The sequence below is a fragment of the Stigmatopora nigra genome, chromosome 17 (assembly GCF_051989575.1).
Source record: "Stigmatopora nigra isolate UIUO_SnigA chromosome 17, RoL_Snig_1.1, whole genome shotgun sequence".
Lineage (NCBI taxonomy): Eukaryota > Metazoa > Chordata > Actinopteri > Syngnathiformes > Syngnathidae > Stigmatopora > Stigmatopora nigra.
In genome coordinates this window covers 8,265,524-8,287,297 of record NC_135524.1, presented here as the reverse complement: position 1 = coordinate 8,287,297, position 21,774 = coordinate 8,265,524, and the positions used below count along the sequence as shown (strand labels likewise).

Sequence of the window (21,774 nt, the reverse complement as noted above, 5' to 3'; positions counted from 1 at the left end):
GTGTGAATGGTCATCCAGCTTGTGCCCTGCGATTGGCTGGCCACCGATTCATCAAGAAATTTTATTAGCTTTCATGATTTGCTTGGGCAAAAAAAAAAAAAAAACATTAATAATATTATTCATTCATTTTCTGAACCGCTTTATCTTCATTAGGATCACCGGGGGTGCTGGAGCCTATCCCAGCTGACTCTGGGCCAAAGGTAGGGGACAACCCTTAATTGGTGGCCAGCCAATCAGAGTTCAATCAGCCTACCACGCATGTTTTTGGAGTGTGGGAGGAAACCGTAGTACCTAAAGGAAACCCATGCAGGCCTGCACAGAACATGTAAACCCCACACAGTTGGACGTTGACCTGGATTTGACCCAGGAACCATTGAGTCCAACCCACCAACCACTCGAGCTGCCCGTCGCCTCATTAATAACATTAAAATCAGATATTCAATATCACTCATTTCTAACATTATTTCTTTATTTGAGTAATATACAACATTTTTAATTCAAATGATAAAAAAAACAAGTCGAAAAATAATTGATCAATATGTTATACAACAAATCAGTAATCATCCTGGAAGTCTTTAACTTTGAAAGTGACTTTCACGTTTTTCCGGTGTCTGACGTTTTGATTGGAGAAGGCGGGGCCTTCCAAATGCTTGTTTACTTTCGCTCTACCGGCTGTGGCTCGTGTGCGTTCAGGACCGGCGGAGAGGCTGCAAGACCGGAGCTCAGCACCCTGATTAGAAGTACCTCCGCCCGGTCCAAAGTGGACCAATCAACGTCTGGGCGAAAGGTAAGTCCGGAAGATAACTACCCCATTTAAACTTGCAGTAAGAATATACTTTGGACCCTTTTATAATCACAACAGGCACAACTTTAATGGGCACCATTGCAATTGTGTGTTGATTTTAACACTAGTTTATTATTCCCCTAATGCAAATTTTAATCAACATTTATAAAATAAAGTTAACCAGAGATATATTTTATTTTTAGAATTATTATATTAATCATATTATAATAAAAATGAAACCATACACATGTCCATTGGCCTCACAGTGGAGGGTTATGGGTACAAATCCAGATCGGTCCACCTGTGTGGAGTTTGCATGTTCTCCCCAGGCCTGCGTGGGTTTTTTTCCGGGTACTCTGGTTTTCTCCCACATTCCAAAGACATGCATGGTAGGTTGATGGGATACTCTAAACTGCCCCTAAATCTGAGTATAAGCATGAATGGGTGTTTGTCTCCCTGTCCCCTCCGATTGGCTGGCCACCAATTCAGGGTGTCCCCAGCCTCTGGCTCGACGTCAGGTGGGATAGGCTCCAGCACCCCCCGCGACCCAAGTGAGGATAATGCAGTTCAGAAAATAAGATGAGATGAAACATCTCTATTGTTCCTCTTTCCCATTGCCATCACTGTTTTGTCCCATTCTTCACATGCAGCATGGTGAGGTATTTTTTTTAACAAGGAATATGGTTCTAATCCTGCTTAGCACATTCACTCACTAACAATGAGGCATTTGAAACCGGCTGTTCTCATATTTGAAAAGTGGAGAATATGGGACTTGAGGTTGTTTTGAGCTCCCTTGACTTTCAATAAGAGGCAGACAAAGGCTAAACGCACCACTGATTAAGTGCGACAAATGACATGATGCACCATGACATATTTTCACTCTGGCATGATAAAATTGCCCCATTTAAGATTTATGTCAGTGCAGGGATTTATGAGATTGTGTGTTGCATTTCCTAGATTTATGTCAAATGAGTTGGTTTATAATGAAGGCTTATTTTGGTTATACATTTCTAACTAGATTTGTTTTGTCCAAAAATATGGAGCACAAACATCACAAATAGGGATTTCCTAATCACATTTTTATTTACCTCGGAAATGTGTTATGAAGAGAATATAGCGCCCTCAAATGTAGTATTTTTAAAATCCAATTTGAACAAAGCCAACTAACATTAATGCTGTAGAAGAGTTCTATTAAAATTTGCTGTGAACAAATTAGGTTTGCTTTACTTGTGTAAATATTACTATATAGTAAATAACATACATATATTTTTTTAAAATATACCTCTTGATTGTATGAATTTATATAACAATTAATGCAATGTGATTGATGTCCAATACAATTTAAAACTGGGGCCTGGCAAGAATCTAATCATAAAATTATTTGTCTATTGATCATTTACAGAAATTAAAACTTTTACAAATCCTCTTTTCATTTTTTTTCATAAAAAGGGGAAAAACTCTATTTATATTTATCTTTTAATCTTTATTTATTTACATTCAAAATGAAAGGGAAAAGTAAGCATTCTCGGTTTTATTTTATTTGTTTTTTCAAATTTTGAAATCTAAATGTTTTGAGACATTTTAAGTGGAAAAAAAACTCTTCAATTTTTACTTTTTTTTTTATTTAATAATTTTATTTCAGTCTTTTTCCGCGAAAGCACATTCACATTTTATCTGGTGCAATATAGCTGCCAAATAATGCAACTCTTTCAGGAAGCCAGGAACCCGCTTGCTGACAACATCTTGTGTGGCACAACAGAAATCCCAACGCTTATTGTGTGGACATTTTTACTCTGGTATATATGCATGTGTGTGTATGTCTGTGTGTGTATGTCTGTGTGTGTGTGTGTGTGTGTGTGTGTGTGTGTGTGTGTGTGTGTGTGTGTGTGTGTGTGTGTGTGTGTGTGGAGGGGTCTTTTACTGTGTGTTAATTTGTATTTCTTTGTGTGTTCAGTCAATGTGTCCGTTTTGTGTGTATTTGTGTCTCTTTGCACTGTAAATCTGCGTCTGCATTTCTTGGATATTCCGTGATAGAATAAAATCTAGTTATTTAATCTCCGAACACCCAAACTCTTGCAAGGCATGCATTTTTATTGTTATTCATAAAAACAACTAATCCTTTTTTTTTTTACATGATATAGTTTGAGAAAAATTATGTCCGCATCATAAGTGGTCAACATGCACTGGTAGTACAAAATTTAACATTGCAGTCTTTGACTACCAAAAATGTGACGTCCACACATGTGGACACCAGGTCAAAGGAGGTTAAATAATTACCCTTAATCCTGTGAATAAAATTGTGAATTCTTGTTTTTTCGGTGAATAAAACGTTGATTATCTTCAATCATTTTAATAGTCAGCCAAATAGGTGCACGTTTTATAAATTTAAAGAAACATTGCAGTTAATCAAGATTTAATTGTTTGATTTCAGTCTTTGATGTGACACGTTGTAATTTAAGACACAAATAAACCAAACTATAAGATGCAAACATAGAGATCAGAAAGCAAGCCCAATCACATAATTTTTCCAAAATGGGGATTAAGTGAAAACGATTGGTTTATTAGAATGCATTTTTTAAATTTTAAGTATTGGTTAAGTTATAAATAATTGGCTACCAGTTACTTTTGAGAGATGTTCAATCTATTTTGACTTGGAGGGATGGCAGCGTTTGGTCAATTTGAGTGTATTTACCTTTTGATTGCCATTGACAATTCTTGTCAGGTGAAAGTTATCTCATATCGAATATATTAACATAAATTATTGCACGCAAAAAACAATACATTCACGTACAATACATTCTTGTCCTTGTGTAACACACAGTTCATAATTTTCATTATGCATGGCAGTAATCTAACAGTATGGCATTAGGATCTTGCCTACGTCCTTGGTGTGCATTACAGCGTGTGTGTACTAGTGTGCGTGTGTACTTAAGGGCTTTCATCCAGATGGCTTGTCATTCGACGGGAAGGTTCCCGGCATAAGTGGGGCCCTAATGAGGATAGCGCACCTGAGGGGACAACGCGTAACAACAAAGAGAACCTTCCTCGACTTCCTCTGTCATACTCTTCATCACTTTATACCAAGGCCCAGTGTTGTTTTAGAACAAATTCATATTTTGAGGGAACTATAGATCAGGAATTATGGATGGATTAGGAATTATGATTATTTTCCCCGCCTATCTTGCCCACAGGGATCTCAACCTCGACTGTAACAATAAAAAGTGCTGTAGACCATCAATGGAAAACATTGTGAGCTATTTGTGTGATCATAGATATGAACGTGGGAGTGATAGTTTTTGGAAGTAGACATTGGCGGCAAGGCGTCACTTAGGAAAAATCTACACATCTTGCATTTGCAGGAAGGCCTCCGACATTTAAAGGCGCATGAATGTGTGGGCCGCATGTGAATTCTGTTGCAAGAGTGTGACTGTCAAGTCCTCACTAAATGAAGGCAGGAAATTGCAGCATTTGAGGAGAGGGAGCCCTTTTGGAAGTTCTTCTGACTTGCACAAAATCATCTTGATTTATTGCTTGCAGAGAATGAAAGATTGCACCAGAGAAACCGTTTTAATGCTCACTTTTACCTGCGTGTGCGGAAAATGGCTTGTTTGTCTGCTTGTAAACAAGCTCCCGACTCTATTTACATGTGGATTTATGGCATCCCGCTGGAAGGCCGTGGATTTATGTTCATCTGCTACATATGTACAGGTTGCGCTTGTATTTTATTAAAACATTTTTTTTTGCCTTTTTGAGGTAACCCAATGGTTCATAATTTTCCGGGGATGATGGCTCAAGAAAGTCATATTTCCAAATTTTTTCCTTGATATTTTTAAAGCGTCAGCCTCACGCTGGGAGACCTGGGTTCAAATCCAGGTCGGTCCACCTGTGTGGAGTTTGCATGTTCTCTCCGAGCCTGTGTGGATTTTGTCCAGGTACTCTAGTCTACTCCCACATTCCAAAAACATGCATAGTAGGCTGATTGGACACTTCAAATTGCCCGTAGGTATGAGTGTGAATGGTTGTTTGCCTCCTTGTGCCCTGTGATTGGCTGGCCACCAATTCACGGTGTCCCCCGCCTCAGCTGGGATAGCCTCCAGCACCCCCCGTGACCCTAGTGAGGATAAAGCGGTTCAGAAAATGAGATGAGATGTTAGATGGCCCTGTGGATGTGTGGTTAGCGTGTTGGCCTAACAGGCCTGCAATCGGGTTTATTACCACGTGGGTTGCAAACTCCCTGTGTGGAGTTTGCATGTTCTCTCTCTGCATGCGTGTGTTTTATCCGGGTACTCTGGTTTCCTCTCACATCCCCAAAAGACACATGCTAAGCTAATTGAAGACACTAAATTGCCCCTAGGTATGAGTGTGAGTGTGAATCCAGTTCAGGGTGCCTATAGTTGACTGGGAAAGGCTTCAGCACCCCCTGCAATATTTATATATATTTATACTTAATATTTCCATGTTTACCTTTCATTTTGTTTTATTAAAAACCCAAAATTATAGACGAAATTAAAAACAATCCTTGACAATCCGTCAACAAGATCTCTACCAAATAATATAATTTTGCGCCCAGTGACTTTGGTCAAAGCAGTGACTTCATTAAAATATTCCCATTTTTTTTAAAAGGACAATTCCATTACAGCTCTGCATTCAAAAAGCTTGTATTTTCAAAAATGATACATCATATCTGACAAGCGAACTGACACTTTTCAGCCCCCTGCTTGTTCCTCAAACATCCTCCCAGGTTGACGGAGCACAGTCTAGTATTCACTCCCCCCATAGACTAATCCTTTCACTGGGCAGCAATGTCAAAGACTCGACTGTGTGTCGAACTCGGAGAGGCTGAGTTTGTCACACAGAGATACATTTAAAGATATGTACAGTAACTCAAACAACCTGTCAATCAAGCTCACTACCATCCCCTTCCCCTTCAACCATAACCAAAACATATATTCTCACTTAAGACGTTTACCTATCTTTAATTCATGTCTATATTGGTGTGTGATCACATGATGATTCCACAATATTTACCTTTTTGGTTTTGGACCTTTTAAAAATAGTCGAGTCCAATCACTGGTTTGATTCAGGTAAACTGCTCAATTATGTACGGAAATATATAGGTGCAAAAATATAAATTTAGTCTATCTGACCTGGGCTTCTACATTATCGTTCATGAATCTGTCTAAATCTGTACTCGGGAAAATGCATCCCACCTCATTTCGTTTAATTCAAGGGTCTTAAACCGGTCCTCAAAACGCAACACTGGGTGCAGGTTCAAGGAACAAGAAGACACCCTTTGCAAGTGTAATCAGTTGATTGCGTTAAGGTGCTATTTATTTTACAAGACACCTCATTGGTTAAATTGTCAGCACTGGATAGGTTGGAACAAAGAGTAGAGAGAGTATAGGTTTGAGACCCCTGTTTTGATTATGATATATATATATCTATATATATATATATATATATATATATATATATATATATATATATATATATATATATATATATATATATATATATATATATATATATATATATGGTTCAGCAAAGAGCTTATTTATTTATATATTTATGTATTTATTAACTTATTTATTAGCTATTTATTTATGTCTAAAATGTTCTGTGTCTGTATTCTCACCCTCTTGCGACTGACAGTTAAATTTCCCGAATATGGGATGAATAAAGTTATCTAATCTAATATTCCATTGGACCAGGATTTGTGTGTTAAATGTCTTCCAATTTTTTAAAAAAATTTTTAAAATGAGAGTCCAACAAACTGACCGTCCGGTTTTCTCTACTCCAACAGCGTCAAGAGAGCATCGGTTGACCGAGGCAACTTTACTATCCCAGGGATCACCAGACGTTTCCTGAATCATCTCCGTGGAAGTCTGTGAACATGAGTCACCTATGCGTGATGGATGATGTAACAGCGTCTGGTTCTTCCAGTAGACCGTGGCGCTAAGTGGAGCCAAAGAGTAGTAAAAAAAGTGCTTTCTCACGAGCATTTCACCCTGGTTTATTGACTTTGCCGGGGACCGAAGCCGATGTGAAGCGGCGGCGCCATGAAGTGACGTCACACTGATAAGTGGCACAGCCATGGAACTAACTCACAAATGGACTCTTATCGTTGTGTGTGATGTAACGTGATCTCCTGAAGCTGTTTGAATCCTTGAGGTGATTTTGATGAGAGTCGCAGACATGTTGCGGCGTAGGCTTTTGGGTTGGTTGGCCCGTGTGGGCTCTGTGCTCGTTTTACTATGCTGCTCCTTGTTGCTTGTCTACTTGATGACCTGCAGTCCCCCTCCCATGGAGCCTCGCGCCGGTGTCTACCAACTCAGAATGGGTGAGATGAGCCTTGGGGTGGAGGCGCCCATATCTGGAACCGGGCGAGCTCACCAAAGCAAAGCGCCCCCAAGGATTCATTCCTACCAGACACTGCTGCAAGAGCTCGAAGAGAAACACCGCCTGCACATCTCCTCACTGAAGAAACAGATTGCTCAGCTCAAGGAGGCGTTGCAGGAACGCAGCCAGCAGCTGAAAGGTGTCCAAGACAGCCTGAAGAAGGCTGCCGTGGGGGCGGACGGGCAGGGATTACCAGCTGGCGACCTCGGAGATACCCCCGCAGCCAAAAGCCAGCAGGCCAGCCTTCAGAATTTCTTGGGGAGCCAGATCTCCAAAGCAGAGATAACGACCGGAACAAGGATACATAGCGAATATGCGGTGGTACCATTTGAGAGCTTCACCCTGCAGAAAGTCTATCAGTTGGAGATGGGACTGTCACGGAACCCTGTGAGAACAGATAAGCGTGAGGAGCTAAGCGAGGTGCTGGAGACCGCCCTGCGGAACCTCAACACGTCGCCCGGGCAACCTGGTGGCAATAGCGGCAAAGTCTACTCGCCGTCCGACTTTGTTGAAGGTGAGAACACATGTAAACACATCCGATTCTGCATCATATAGTGGATGGGTGGCGAACAAGTTAGACACAAAGGGCCAAAATGTTCAATTGTGAGAGTCAAAGAGCCGCACTTTGTGTCAGAAGCAACAGCATAAGAAAAAAATCCAATCTGCCAAATTATTTTTTAATTGTAATGCATGATTTGTTTTAATGAAACCTGATAAATATGACAGTATTTCTAAGAGACATTAAAAATAAGAGAAACAGGAAACAAGGCAAAGAGCTACAGTATATACAAAATATGATAAGAAGCAAAGAGCTGCATTCATATTGGACGAGAGCCGCACGTGGCTCGAGAGCCGTGTGTTCACCATCCCTGATATAGTGGAACTAATATGACCTACACAGAGTAGCAATAGCATTAGTGCCTGCTTAGTCAATAATAGAAATGTGGTTCCACTACTTACGGTTGGAAAGCAACAATCTTATTACATTACAAATGATCACATTTATTTGCTTTCGAGGCGATTGCTCATTTAAGATATGTAAATGTTATGTTCTTTCACACCAGTTAATACAAAACTGTGGTGAGTGAAAGCTGGAAGTTGAAACTGACTTTAGCCCCTTTGTTGGATCAGAAATGTTCACGTTGGTCCAATCAGATCCTTAAATTCAATTTGTATTGGGACCAGATACTTTGTGGATCGTAGAATTTTAAATCAAGGGCTTGCAGGGCTTTGTTTTTATGCGATATAGTATACACATTTCAGTCACATTTTGTTGTTGAAACAAGGAAAACAATGTATTTAATTGAACAATATGTTTAAAAGTCCACAATCCTGATCGATATAAAACTATGATGGGATGCATTGATATTGTTTGCGTATGTGTGTCAGAATATCCTACAGAGATGTCCTGATTTGACCGCAACTACAGGAAATGAACACAGCTGTTCCCTATTCACAGAGGGAGCATCTCACTTCATCTTGCCCGTAAAACCGGGCATTTTCCCTCTTCTCTATAAATGGAACCTAAAGGATGAAACGTTTATGCAATTGGAGATGATATCAGTCAATATTGTATGCAAAGAAGTACAATGACATCAGAGTCGATATTGTATATGAAGAAGTCCAAGGATATCAGAGTCAATATTGTATGTAAGGAAGTCCACAATTTATTGAAAGCAAATCTCGAGCCAAGAGGATTTATGTGGTGTTGTTTTCCATTCGCTTGGGAACTTCTGGGTGGCTCACGTTATGATTTAATTGAAGTGATTTGAATGCTTTTATTGTCATTATACAAGTATAATGAGAAGTAAATTAATAAATAATCCAAGTGAGATTAGCAAATCGTACCGGCCTTGTTACGTCTTGAAGTCCAGGATGAATTCTGCGGTTTGGATATGTTCAGCGCCAAGTTGTTGAGAGTGCACCAGTCACTGAGTCTATGGACTCAACAACAAACAAACACATAGATAATCAATATAAAGTAAAGATAAATAAATAAATAAATAAATAATAAGTGGTGAAAATTATAAGTAGTTAACATGGTTAAATGGTACAAAGTGACAAAAGTGGCAGAAAAGTCTTGATTAGGTCTTAGGTGCAGAACTCCATTTGAGTATGGTGACAACTCCCAGGAAGAAACTGTCCAACTATCCTTAGGTCTGCTTGTCTTGGCTGTTATGGCTCGGTAGCGTCTTCCAGGGGGCAGCAGGTTGAAGTGGTGGAAGCCGGGATGTGTATTGTCTTTAACGATGCTCTCTGCCCTTCTAAGGCACTGGGATTTGTAGATGATGGACAGGGTAGGTAGGGGGCAGTTGATGATCTTTTTACCAATTCAGCAGTCAGAAAAACATTTTGCGATATTGTACAGTACAATTCATAGATAGAAAAGCAAGTTCTTTTCATGAATTGAGTTTATCATAAGGAAGAGAGCTCTTTATTCCTTCGTGGCTTCGATTAATTTCGTTTAGTGAAAATTTTCGTTGTCCAAATGCAGGCTGGAGACAAAGAACAGTCATTTTGAAGCTTTTATTTACCAAATATTCAAGGGAGAAGTGATGTACACACAAAAGGCTGTTTCAATGACAAACTGCCCACAGGCTAGAGATTTACATTACCTTTTATAATGTCAGAAGGGCGGGACCAAAACTGTTTGTGCAAAGAATGGGATTTTCCCCAATTTGGTAAACCGGTTCTAGCTGGTATTAAATGGTACATTTCTATTTCTCTGCCCAGGGCTTTACTACAAAGTTTCCAGTTAGCACGGTCAACTGGTGAGCCAAAATGCAGAGGTCCATGATATTGTTCAAGGACACACTGTTCAAGGATGACATATTTTAAAATAAAAAACCCTTCAATATCAAATCTGTTTGAACTGGGAGAGTGGTGACAAATGAACGAATCCCTCCCACTTCACATGGATTCGACGTCAGTGGGTGTCAATGGCAGTCAAGTAGCTCATTTTGTTGCTCATCAGGTCATTTCCTGCTGATTTTCAGTCACTTCTTGCTGATTTTAGGGCATTTCTGGGTCACTTTCTGTTGATATTATGGCATTTCTGGGTCATTCTTGCTGATTGTTGGAATATGAATCAGAAATTACCCGGAATTGTGGCAATATATATTGGAATTGACAAATAAAATCAACTGAAAATGATCTGTAAATGCCCTAAATTGAGGAGGAAGTGACCTGTTAAAAATTTAAGAATGAATGAACCCCTACCAATCTAAATGACTTGCTCTCAATAGCAGTTAATGAGTTAACACAGACACTATTGTAATGGAAAATCTAAGTAGCAACCTGATGGGTCCTTTTTTTTCAATAGTGCCACCTTTTTAAAATGATTTATGTATTCTAGGTGAGAACATATTGATAACCTTCTTGGATATAAAGTATCGCGATATACTTACTACCATTTTAGATATATTGGAAGTAGTCATGTTAAGGCATGTCATATACTACCGTAGCCTCTCATCACAAAAGAATTTGAAAGGGCTTTACAGGCACACGGTTTGCCAAAATTAATGGCATGCATGCGCTTGTTTGGATTGCTAACTGAGTACAACCTGAATTTTAATCTTCTAGTTTTACATCGGTTACACATCCCAAAAGTTAAGTTTTTTTCTTAAAGCTCACTAGGGAGTTGGGAGAGGAGTTTTGTACTCTTATTTGGTGTACATATTTGCATTTTTTTTTAAAGTTCAAAGATTATCACAACATCCCTGCGGGTAAATAACCAAACACTCAAAGAGCCAAGAATCATTGCTAAAAAAATGTTTATGAAGTAGTATATTACATCGTGGTGGTGACCAGTACAATTTCACCCCTAGCCATTTTCCCACTGAAATAAATGGATATATAAACATCATACCGGTCCGAAATAATAATATAACAATAACACATGAAGTGTTAGTCACAAGTTAAGTCTTTTTTTTTTACATTTTGGCACGCAGGAATCACGCGCACCGAAAAGGACAAGGGGACAGTGTACGAGCTGACCTTCCGAGGGGAATCCGTCCATGAATTTCGCCACTTGGTTTTCTTCCGACCCTTCGGTCCACTCATGAAGGTGAAAAGTGAGCGCGTGAACACGGCAGACGTACTCATTAACATCGTGCTTCCGCTGTCTCGACGCACCGACAACTTCAAGCAGTTCATCCGCAACTTCAGGTGAGTGCCCCAATGCCAACAGAAATTTTGGGATGGGTGCAAAATTAAAGCCACCGTAATTTCCGGTCTAGAAGTCACACATTTTTCCAAGTTTGGCTGCATGTTATGTTGTTGTTGGTTTTTAGGCTATAGCTATCTGAGAATCTTTTAGGTTAACAGATGTTTACAGTAATCCCTCGATTATCGCGGTTAATGTAGACCAGACATGATCGCGATAAACAAAAAAATGCGAAGTTGGGTCTCCCCTATTTTTTACATATATTTTTTTACTTCAGTGCTGAGTTCTAGTGGCAAACGGAGGAAAGGGGAGTGGCTTCCGCTTGCGAGTTTCATCGTGGACTTTCCCAAATTTATGGACTTACAAAAAATATATATTATTAAAAAAAATCCTCCCAGGGGGAAAAAAAGTAATGTAATGAAGCCACGATAATCGAGGGATTACTGTATTTAGCCTGTTGTTCTTCATTTTACTATTGTTAATTTAACTTCAATTTGTTTTGGTTTCTGATCAAATAAAACATTGTCCTCACAAAAATACAAATATTCACACCATCACTGAGCAAGAGTTGATGTCACGCTTCCTTTGCTGAAACCCAGTGAATGTGCCACCACATCATCCTTTTTATGGGTTTTAAAAAACATGCTGTAGTACTTTAGCGGGTGGGAACGTTTGTGTAAAGTGTGTGGAGGGTGTATTATAATGAACATTGTTTTTACAAGGTCTCTCAGAAGCTGTTGAATATTTAGATGTGATTCATATGGAATACAGCACTAGTACTCAAACTTAAAAAGGAGCACCTTAGAATTATATTTGGGCTTCCAAGGGCCACTAATATAAAAGACAATGGTGGTTGGCTGTAATATAACATTAACACAGTTTACTATAATGATATAAAAATACCGTATTTAATATGGATTTATTTTCTCGAAAAGGCCTGCCACTAAAATTGACAAAGTGTACAGTAGTTAGCAATAAGAAATTATAATTAGCAGTAGGTGTAAGTGATATTAGGGCATAAATCAGCACTTATTTCTCATGGAAATGCCTTAAAAATCAATAGCAAGTGGCCCCGAAATTCCAGAAATTCACAAGTGACCCCAAAATATGCCAAATTTAAAAGTAACAGACTTCAAATAAAAAGAAATTGACACGGCAAAGCACCAAAATCAAATGAGACGGTATTAGCCCACATATCTGGGACATACCATTCATGATCATAGAGCTAGCATATTTGTTTCTGCCTGGTTATTAGACGAAATTAAAACCCACATCCACCACAGTCAATTTCATTCTCTCTTTGTGTGATTCATAGCTATTGGTACCATCGCTTATCACGTTTTCCCCCCACTGGATCCTGCTTAGTTGCAGCATTTCTGTCTGTTCTAATGCTCTCCGAGGGGGCACAAAAGTTGATCTACAGCAGCACATCGTGGCATTTACTTACTGGAAAGAGGCGCTGAGCCAACAACTTCAGCCTCATCCATATTGAACATTTCTGTGTGTGTGCGTGCACAGAAATGTATTCATGAGCAACTAAGTGCAAAGACTTGAAATGATAAACTCTGCATTGAAGCATGAGAAAATTGTTTTCTTCTGCCGGCACAGAAAAAATCCATTTATACCAAAACGCTCACAAAATGGCATCTGTCACAGCCTGAACAAACGTATCATTCATGTCACTCTTCAAAATGCTTTTAAGTGTATTTAGGCTCATCGAGTTGGATTTGATGACCATTTTCCTGCTCTGATGAGCTCAATCACATGTGCGTATTTTCATAGTTATGTTTACAAAGACACCATTGAATAGAGGCCGACTGGGAAGATGTCTACCATCCATTTTTAGGACCGTTTAAATTTTATAGACGGCTCTTAAGTTTCTGCAGAAAACTCTGTTCTTTCTTTAAAACCGCCTAAAGACACGTATTCTGGTCCTGTAGCATATTGGCCGTCATTGACAGTGGTAGCTGAACAATCCATTTGAACTGGGAGGGCCCAGTTTAAATATATTAGATGTCTGACGCTATTAATGGAAGGGGATATGTTAAACATAGGAAGCTGGCAAGTGGCCAAATACAAGCATTAGGTTTCTGAGTATGATGACAATTAGGCTTTTGTTGTTGATGATGACGACAAAGCCTATGTCCGATTATTATTAGTGTTTCCCAGCACAGTGAGTGAAGATGAGTGATATAAAAGATGGACATATTCTAGGGCAGATGCTTTTTATCCTAATATTGATTTCAATGTTGAGTTGTGTTTTTGCCTGCAGGGAAGTGTGTGTGCGCCAAGATGGCCGTGTCTACCTCACAGTTGTCTATTTTGGGAAGGATCAACTAAGTGAGGTCCAACAGATACTGGAAAGCGCATTCAGGTAAATGTCCTCTCTCTCTCTCTGTGTCTGAATCAATTGGATTTGGTCACTAGAACGATTCACTTCGACTGAGATGCATCACGAGACCTGTGGACGAAAGGAATTATGATAGGTTAAAGACTTGTAAGAAGAAATGAATTAATGCAGATTAATTTTAAAACTAAAAAGAGATTTTTTGCACAGCAACGCGCTCATAACATAACATAAACGCATTTAAATTAACTTGGATTACGATGCATACACACTCAAAAATTAATTTAATTTAACCTTACACTAAATTTAATTCTAACTTTGTTTTAAATTTTGATACTTTTCTTCTCCCGGGTCGTCTCTATTTGCCCCACCTCCACTCTGACATATACATTTAATTTATAATTTATTTGGAATATTTTTAAGAGATTTTATCTATGCAAATATAATGGGCAAATACAAAACCCTGCGGATGAGTGGTTAATGTGTCGGTCTCACAGTTCTGGGGTCCCGGGTTCGAATCCAGGTTAGGCCATCTTTTTGGAGTGGGCATGTTCTCCCGGGACTGTGTGCGTTTTCTCCAGAAACTCCGGTTTCCTCCCACAAATCCAAAAAACATGCACGGTAGGCAGATTGGACACTCAAAATTGCCCCTAGGTATGAGTGTGAGCATGAATGGTTGTCTTGTCTCCTCTTGCCTTGCGATTGGCTGGCCACCAATTCAGGGTGCTTAAACATCAGCTCGGATAGGCTCCAGGACCCCCCACGACCTTTGTGAGGATAAAGCGGTTTAGAAAATGATAGAAAGAATAAAACATTAGACAAAATACTGAAATTCTACAGTTTGATTGGAAATTATTTAATTATTTATGCACCGTTTAGGTGACTTACTCTAATCTAGTGCTAAAGCTGAAAAATGTAACTGAAAGTAAACAAATTTAAAATGTTTTTGTGGGCCATATTCAATCACAGAGGGGTGCCTCTGCTTACGAAATTAATTTACTCCAGAAGGGATTTCTTAACATGGATTTTTTATAAGTAAAGACGCATTTTAAATTACATTACACAATGGGGTAATTTGTTACCACTGTTCCAAGGTCCCAAATACTACCCCCAAAACACTTTAAAAATGATAAATGTATATCAATTTTAGCGAAACAAAAATAACGAAGAAATAAAAGTTAAGAAAATTAGTTGTTAAGCCATCAAAATGAATAAGACATGAATATATTTTCTATTGGAAATCTTTCATACAGTAGCAACACAACTTAATAACTTAAAATTGTCTTTCTAAAATGACAATTTGATAACAGGCCGATTTTTTTTGGGCTCATAATAAAAAGCCAAGAATAAATTGCGTCAAATACACTAAGACACTTCAGGAAACATTGTTTTTTTTTTTTTTAAATCCTGTTAGGGTAGAAGACACACGTATTAGGAACTCTCCACTCCCCAACTTCAAAATAAAATACAAGATGCAAGGATGTTTGGATTTTTTAGATTTCCTATTTAGTATATTTATTGTGTATCTCAAAAGAAGATTTTCCCATTGAGGCTTTTCATAACCTGAATATTTCGTATGTTTAGACATTTGTAAGTAGAGGTACCACTGCATTTTCATCATTACCTACAGTTCAATAAAACTGGGCCATGGGGCATTGTTTGTACACCAATGCTGTCAAATTTTCCTAAGAAAAAAAACAAAGATAGCAAGGGTTTGAAGATTTAGGGCTCCGATAACATCTTGTGTCGTCATGACATCATTATTCTTGAACACGTCCCTGCTTGTTCGCCAGATCGCTGACAACGGTGGGGAGTCCATCTCTTTATCCTCACATGTAATCTGAGCATTTGTCACTCAGCACATCAATTATTCTGCCTCAAGGATACATCGCAGCTGTCGCAGCTGTTTACGCATTCTCAAGTTATTTCGCCGCCGTGTTTGAGATTCAGGAAAAAAAGATGCCGACTGCTCAAAGCTCAGCTGTGGGGAGCTTTTTTTGATTTTGACCCAGCGCCGACACTCAAAAATCAAACAGTCTGTTGAAATACCATATTTCATCCAGACTAGAGTTGTCCCAATCAAATGTTTTTCACCTGAGTTTGAATCACCTGATTTGACTAAATTCACAATCTTGATGTGTAATTATTTTGTTGCTTGTAGTGCTTGGCTCCTTGACTGTGTTTGAATGCAGACATTAAGTTTATTTTAACTGGGGAGGATGGCATAAAGTGATCATGTTTCATTGCCATTTGACTCAAAGTCAAAATGGATGGTAGATACAGTCCTACCTCGACGTACGAGTGGCCCGACATACGAGGAATTTTGGGTGCATTTTTTCCCGTGTTTTTTTTGCATTAGTTATTGCAGAATAAAGGGCTTTTTCAGAGGGTAGAAAAAATTAATTTGTATTTACTTAATTTCTATTGGAAACATTGATTTAAATTGCGAGTAATTCGACATATGAGCTCGGCCCCGAAATGCATTCACCTTGTATCTCAATGTATGACTGTACAGTGGTACCTTGACATACAAGTGCCCCAACATACGAGCAATTGAGATACGAGTAAAAATTCAGGCATATTTATTTCGAAATATGAAAGGAATTTTGATATACAAGAATACAGCGGATGCGAGAGGTTGCTCATAAGAACATCATGTGCCTGTCTTTCTGGTCGCAACTCCCTCATCTACGAGCACTGGGCGGAGCGTTCCATTTTTATAGTGTTTTTCCCGTTACAGTGCGAATGGCGTTTATATTACTTCTCGTTGGCAAGTGGTCGTGCGTTTTCATATTGTGTGAAAGTCAGGGTGCAAATAGAGTCAAGAAGAAAGGTACAAAAACAAAATTAGAATTAAATTTAGTGTAAAGTTAGATTAAATTTATTTTTAGTGTGTCTGCATCATAATCCAAGTTCATATAAATTTGTTTATGTTATGTTACGAGCGCGGTGCCATGCAAAAGTCACATTCGAGTTTAGTCCCGGAACGAATTGAGCTCGTATCTCGAGGTACCACTATATATGGCCGCCAATGAGTTGATACTTAAAAATATAATACATTTTATCTGTTCTCTCCCACCCCCAATTCAGATCTTTTACAAATGACATTATCGGGACCAAATTCCAATCACATGATAAGATCGGGGACTTGTACGGACGGTGGCTAGCGTGTATCTGAAGTTACAAGACAAACTATACATATCTCACATTTAAAACACCAAAACAAACGTTAGGTCCTCAAGTTTCAATGCTTTTGGCAAATGCCAAAGCAAGATCAGGTTTTCCACTCATATCTTTATTGAGCTGTGCTCCTTTTCAGAAACAGAAACCACTATGTGTGTTTTAAATACAGAAGCTGATGTTTCCATCAGAACTAAACGCCCACTCGCTTCCCATCTCATCCTGCAGGGAGGTCAACTTCAAAAACTACACTCTCCTACAGCTGGATGAGGAATTTTCCAGAGGTAGGGGTTTGGATGTCGGGGTGCGAGCGTGGAAGGGCGGCAACGTCTTGCTCTTCTTCTGCGACGTTGACGTCTACTTAACATCCGACTTCCTCACAACTTGCCGTCTCAACGCACTGTCAGGTAAATTCTATATTTTTGCGCATGGCCAATAAAACAGCCAAAAGTACAAGCCTAGTGTAGTTCCACATGGATATATACGATTAGACATTTTTTTTTTCATGAGGAAGATCATATGTCAAATCAACGTTTTATATATATGTATATATGTATGTATGTATGTATATATATATATATATATATATATATATATATATATATATATATATATATATATATATATATATATATATATATATATATATATATATATATATATATATATATATATATATATATATATATACATACATACATACATACATACATATATACATATATATATGTATATATGTATATATATATATATATATATATATATATATATATATATATATATATATATATATATATATATATATATATATATATATATATATATATATATATATATATATATATATATATATATATATATATATATATATATATATATATATATATATATATATATATATATATATATATATATATATATATATATATATATATATATATATATATATATATATATATATATATATATATATATATATATATATATATATATATATATATATATATATATATATATATATATATATATATATATATATATATATATATATATATATATATATATACACACAAAGATGTACATGTATACATACGGTTGGTCTTAACATTCAGCCAATTATTTTGCATGTTTGCTATTCATTTTATCGGCTTACTGTATGATTTTCGTATCTTTTTTTTTCTCTTTCTTTCTCACTTCTTTCCGACAAACTTAGTTCACTGATCCTTTTTAAAGGGTTTATATAGTAGTATATATATAGATAGAAGACTGTGAAACGAATTACATTCAAAATGTGTCAATTTATGAACGATCCCTGTTAGTAAACCACTTCTGGGCTGAATTAATCTTTTTTAATGATAAGAACAACTGTAAGTGAATTGTTAATCAGTCGACTGGAACTTGGAAGTAGATTGCAGGAGCAACCTGACATATAATTGTAAAATGTCTTCTTTTTGTCCTGCTCTATCTTTCTTTCGATTCCAGGGAAAAAAGTATTTTACCCAGTGTTGTTCAGCCAGTACAACCCAAAACTTATCTACGGTGGTCATGAGCACATCCCGCCATTGGACCAACAGCTGGTAAAATATAGCCTGAGAAATTTAAAAAAAAATAGAATTAAATAAAAAATAAATAAAAAGTCTTATTTTTGTCCAGGTGGTCTTTGTAATTTAATTCTATTTTTTTTTTTCAGGTGATAAATAAGAAGACGGGCTTCTGGAGAGATTTTGGATTTGGTATGACCTGCCAGTTCCGCTCAGACTTCATCAACATAGGTAACGATCACGTCTGGCTTTTCCAAAATCAATTAAAAAATGGCTTACACGTTGTTCAAATTCCTTTTAAGACAGTAACATAATGATAACATGACACTTGTCATTATATGAATGAATGATGGGGATCCGGGGAGGAATTACACGAGCACCCCGTCACGTTTAATAATTTAATTAAAAATAATGCTCAATTAATTGATCTTGTGTTATGTAGATCAGGATTATATAAAAATAAACCAAAGTGTAAACACAAATCACTGAATTCCAAGTGCTTTGCTTTTGCTAGATTTTTTCCAGAATACCATTTCATGAATTTCGTGACCACGCGCACATAGCATTCATTCCTGATTTTTAACGCAAACTTGGAAAATGCGAGCTCTGAAAAAAATAACATTACTCATTTACTGCCATTGTTAGTTATGGAAGTCTAATCTATTTTGATATGAAGGGTCGTTAGTGATCGATCACTGCCAGCCACCATCGACAGCTGATAAATTAATGTAGTAATTTTTCTTCTTGTGTGGTGTCTGACAGAATTAAAGCAGTGGTTCATATGCGCATTCACCAAACCCTACTTTTAAACTTTTTTTTAAAATTCAAGATATATAAATTCCTCGCAGCACTGATTGGCCAAGCAATGTCACGTGATCATCTGCAGCCAGTGATGGTCAAGCGGGGCATGTTATCCTGAATTGACATGATGAGTCGATGTGTCCATCACACCACCGAACCTCTTTATCCTCGCCTTGGTCGGAGGGGGTGCTGGAGCTTATCCCAGCTGACTTCTGGCCAGAGGTGAGGGACACCCTGAATTGGTGGCTAGCCAATGTCTGATTCATCATAATCAGACTCACCAAACAATTGATTCCATTCTTCTTGAGTTATTTTTTTAGAGTGTGAGCACCGGCCAAAAGAACAGGCTCTCGCGCCCCATCTAGCGGACAAAGACAAGTTGTACATGTGCCATTATAATGGCTGCCGAGGGGACTTTTTCACCGGGCGAGAGCAGTGTTTCACCGTGATTCATGTATAATGCGCACCCAAACTTTGCTTCAGTTTTTGGTAGAAAACGTTAGACTAGAATAAAGACGGTAAATGTTTTTTCCACCCTTTAACTGTGCCTTTTTTGGGCTGTTTGACTTATCCGCTGATGCAACTTATAGACTGAAAAATATGGTGGTTTAAATTATTAACTCGGACGCAAGGTGGTGCGAGTGGTTAGCTTGTCGGCCTCACAGACCTGGAATCCGGGGTTCAAATCCAGATCGGTCCACCTGTGTGGAGTTAGCATGTTCTCCCCGGGCTTGCAGCATGGGTTTCCTCCGGGGACTCTGCCCCCCCCCCCCCATTCGAAAAACATGCATGGTAGGCTGATTGGATACTCTAAATTGGACCTAGGCATGGGTGTGAGTGTGAAATGTTGTCCTTTGTCTCCTTGTGCCCTGTGATTGGCTGGCCACCGATTCAGGGTGTCCCCCGCCTCTGGCCCAGAGTCAGCTGGGATAGGCTCCAGCCCCCCTTGCATCCCTAATGAAGATAAAGCAGTTTAGAAAATGAGATGATAACTTGAACAAATGGATGTTTCCAATACAGGAGGGTTTGACATCAACATCAAGGGCTGGGGCAGCGAGGACGTGTACCTGTATCAAAAGTACCTGCGTAGCGAGCTCCTGGTGGTGCGGGCTCCGTCCCGCAACCTCTTTCATTTATGGCACGAGAAGCACTGCGCTGACAATTTCACCTCCAAGCAGTACAGCATGTGCATGCGGTCCAAGATTATGAATGAAGCGTCACACCAACAGCTTGGCTTGCTCTTCTTCCAAAAAGACATTGACGCACATCTCCGGAAACAGAATACGCAACAAAAACTATGAGAGCCCAATAGACGTGAAGGCCTACATCGGCACATTGACGTGATATGACGACATTCATTATGAATGAAGAGGAATCAAATGAAGGACTGCTTTGAACTGACCTTTCATTTTATTAAAACATTTGTTTAATATACATTTTTTTGTTGGTTTATATACAGTATATAATCATATATTGACCATATGTTATGTACTTCAGCCTTTTTTAATAACTTATATAAGTTAAGGTTAAGGCTTGATGGGGTCAAAAAAGTCTTTTTATTCCGATTTAATGTGAATTTTCATGAGTTCTTTTTTGGGGAGACAATCAGGCTGTGACACTGATGATGTATGAAGCGGCAAATATGTCCTAATGTGGCCGACAACATTTTATATTTGCGATATTTGACACGTACTTTTACCTTCTTTCATGCACTTGTACTTTACATTTACGGCAGATTTTCTGGGCAAAAACAATCAAGCTGAAATTGCAGTGCTTGACCAAAATATGGGAACAATTGTTATGCTTCAGATTTAAAATGTTCGTGATCATGAAAACAAAATTATTATTATTATAGAAGCATTAACAGCATTTTTAATACATTTTTTATTCTTACAACTCCATGTTGTTCTCCTAAAAGTACAATGTTTTCATATCAAATCAAAGTTTTTTTCATTACATATTTTAAATTGTAACTTTAAAGACTTTTCATTGTAAAATAAGGACTATTTTTTTTAACTTTGTCATATGGAAAAACCAAGAGGGCCTCATTAACTCTTGACTGATATACGGATATTTAAAAACATTTGTTATAACATAAATTTAACATGATTTCCCCAAAACTCACCTCTTGACTGAAGAAATTCAATGGAATAGAAACTTTTTATCTGAGGTAAACCTGCACCTGTCTTGATTCTTAATTTCAACCATCAGAATAAAAGGCGCAATTTTTGTTACAACATTTCGTGAGACATTCATCCCCCGTCTCGGTTTTAGACTACCAAGGTTTCATGAAGTCACAAGTCTCCTCTTTCTAGTAACAATGTAATATTACCTTCCAGGCACAAGGTGGCGCAACCGACCCAACAACCTGGCGGAGAGCTAACTTCAATTCCTGTTGAGTTCAATGACAAACAGAATCGTCATAAGAACGACCATTTACCCTTCTTATCACTTACGTTGAGACAGACACTTAATATACTTGTGTTAAAACACCTACTAAGTTAACAAGCGTAAAAATAAACACTGAGATTATACTTATGTTTCCACTCAATTGTAA

At 38.0% G+C, this 21,774-nt stretch overlaps 1 protein-coding gene across 2 annotated transcripts; it reads left to right on the top strand.

Annotated features, from left to right (window-relative positions):
• The first annotated feature begins 658 nt into the window (after positions 1–658).
• Positions 659–21,628, top strand: csgalnact1a (chondroitin sulfate N-acetylgalactosaminyltransferase 1a). 2 transcript variants are annotated; one of them, XM_077736654.1, is made up of 9 exons: positions 671–787; positions 2,498–2,580; positions 6,588–7,697; positions 11,134–11,350; positions 13,621–13,722; positions 17,104–17,282; positions 18,358–18,452; positions 18,566–18,647; positions 20,238–21,628. In XM_077736654.1, exons 3-9 carry the CDS (start codon positions 6,965–6,967, stop codon positions 20,516–20,518), a joined length of 1,689 nt encoding a protein of 562 aa, XP_077592780.1. In that variant the 5' UTR covers positions 671–787; positions 2,498–2,580; positions 6,588–6,964; the 3' UTR covers positions 20,519–21,628. The 2 variants fall into 2 exon arrangements, with proteins under 2 accessions (XP_077592779.1, XP_077592780.1); XM_077736653.1 differs by lacking the exon at positions 2,498–2,580 and having other exon boundaries at positions 659–787.
• The last annotated feature ends 146 nt before the right edge of the window (positions 21,629–21,774 follow it).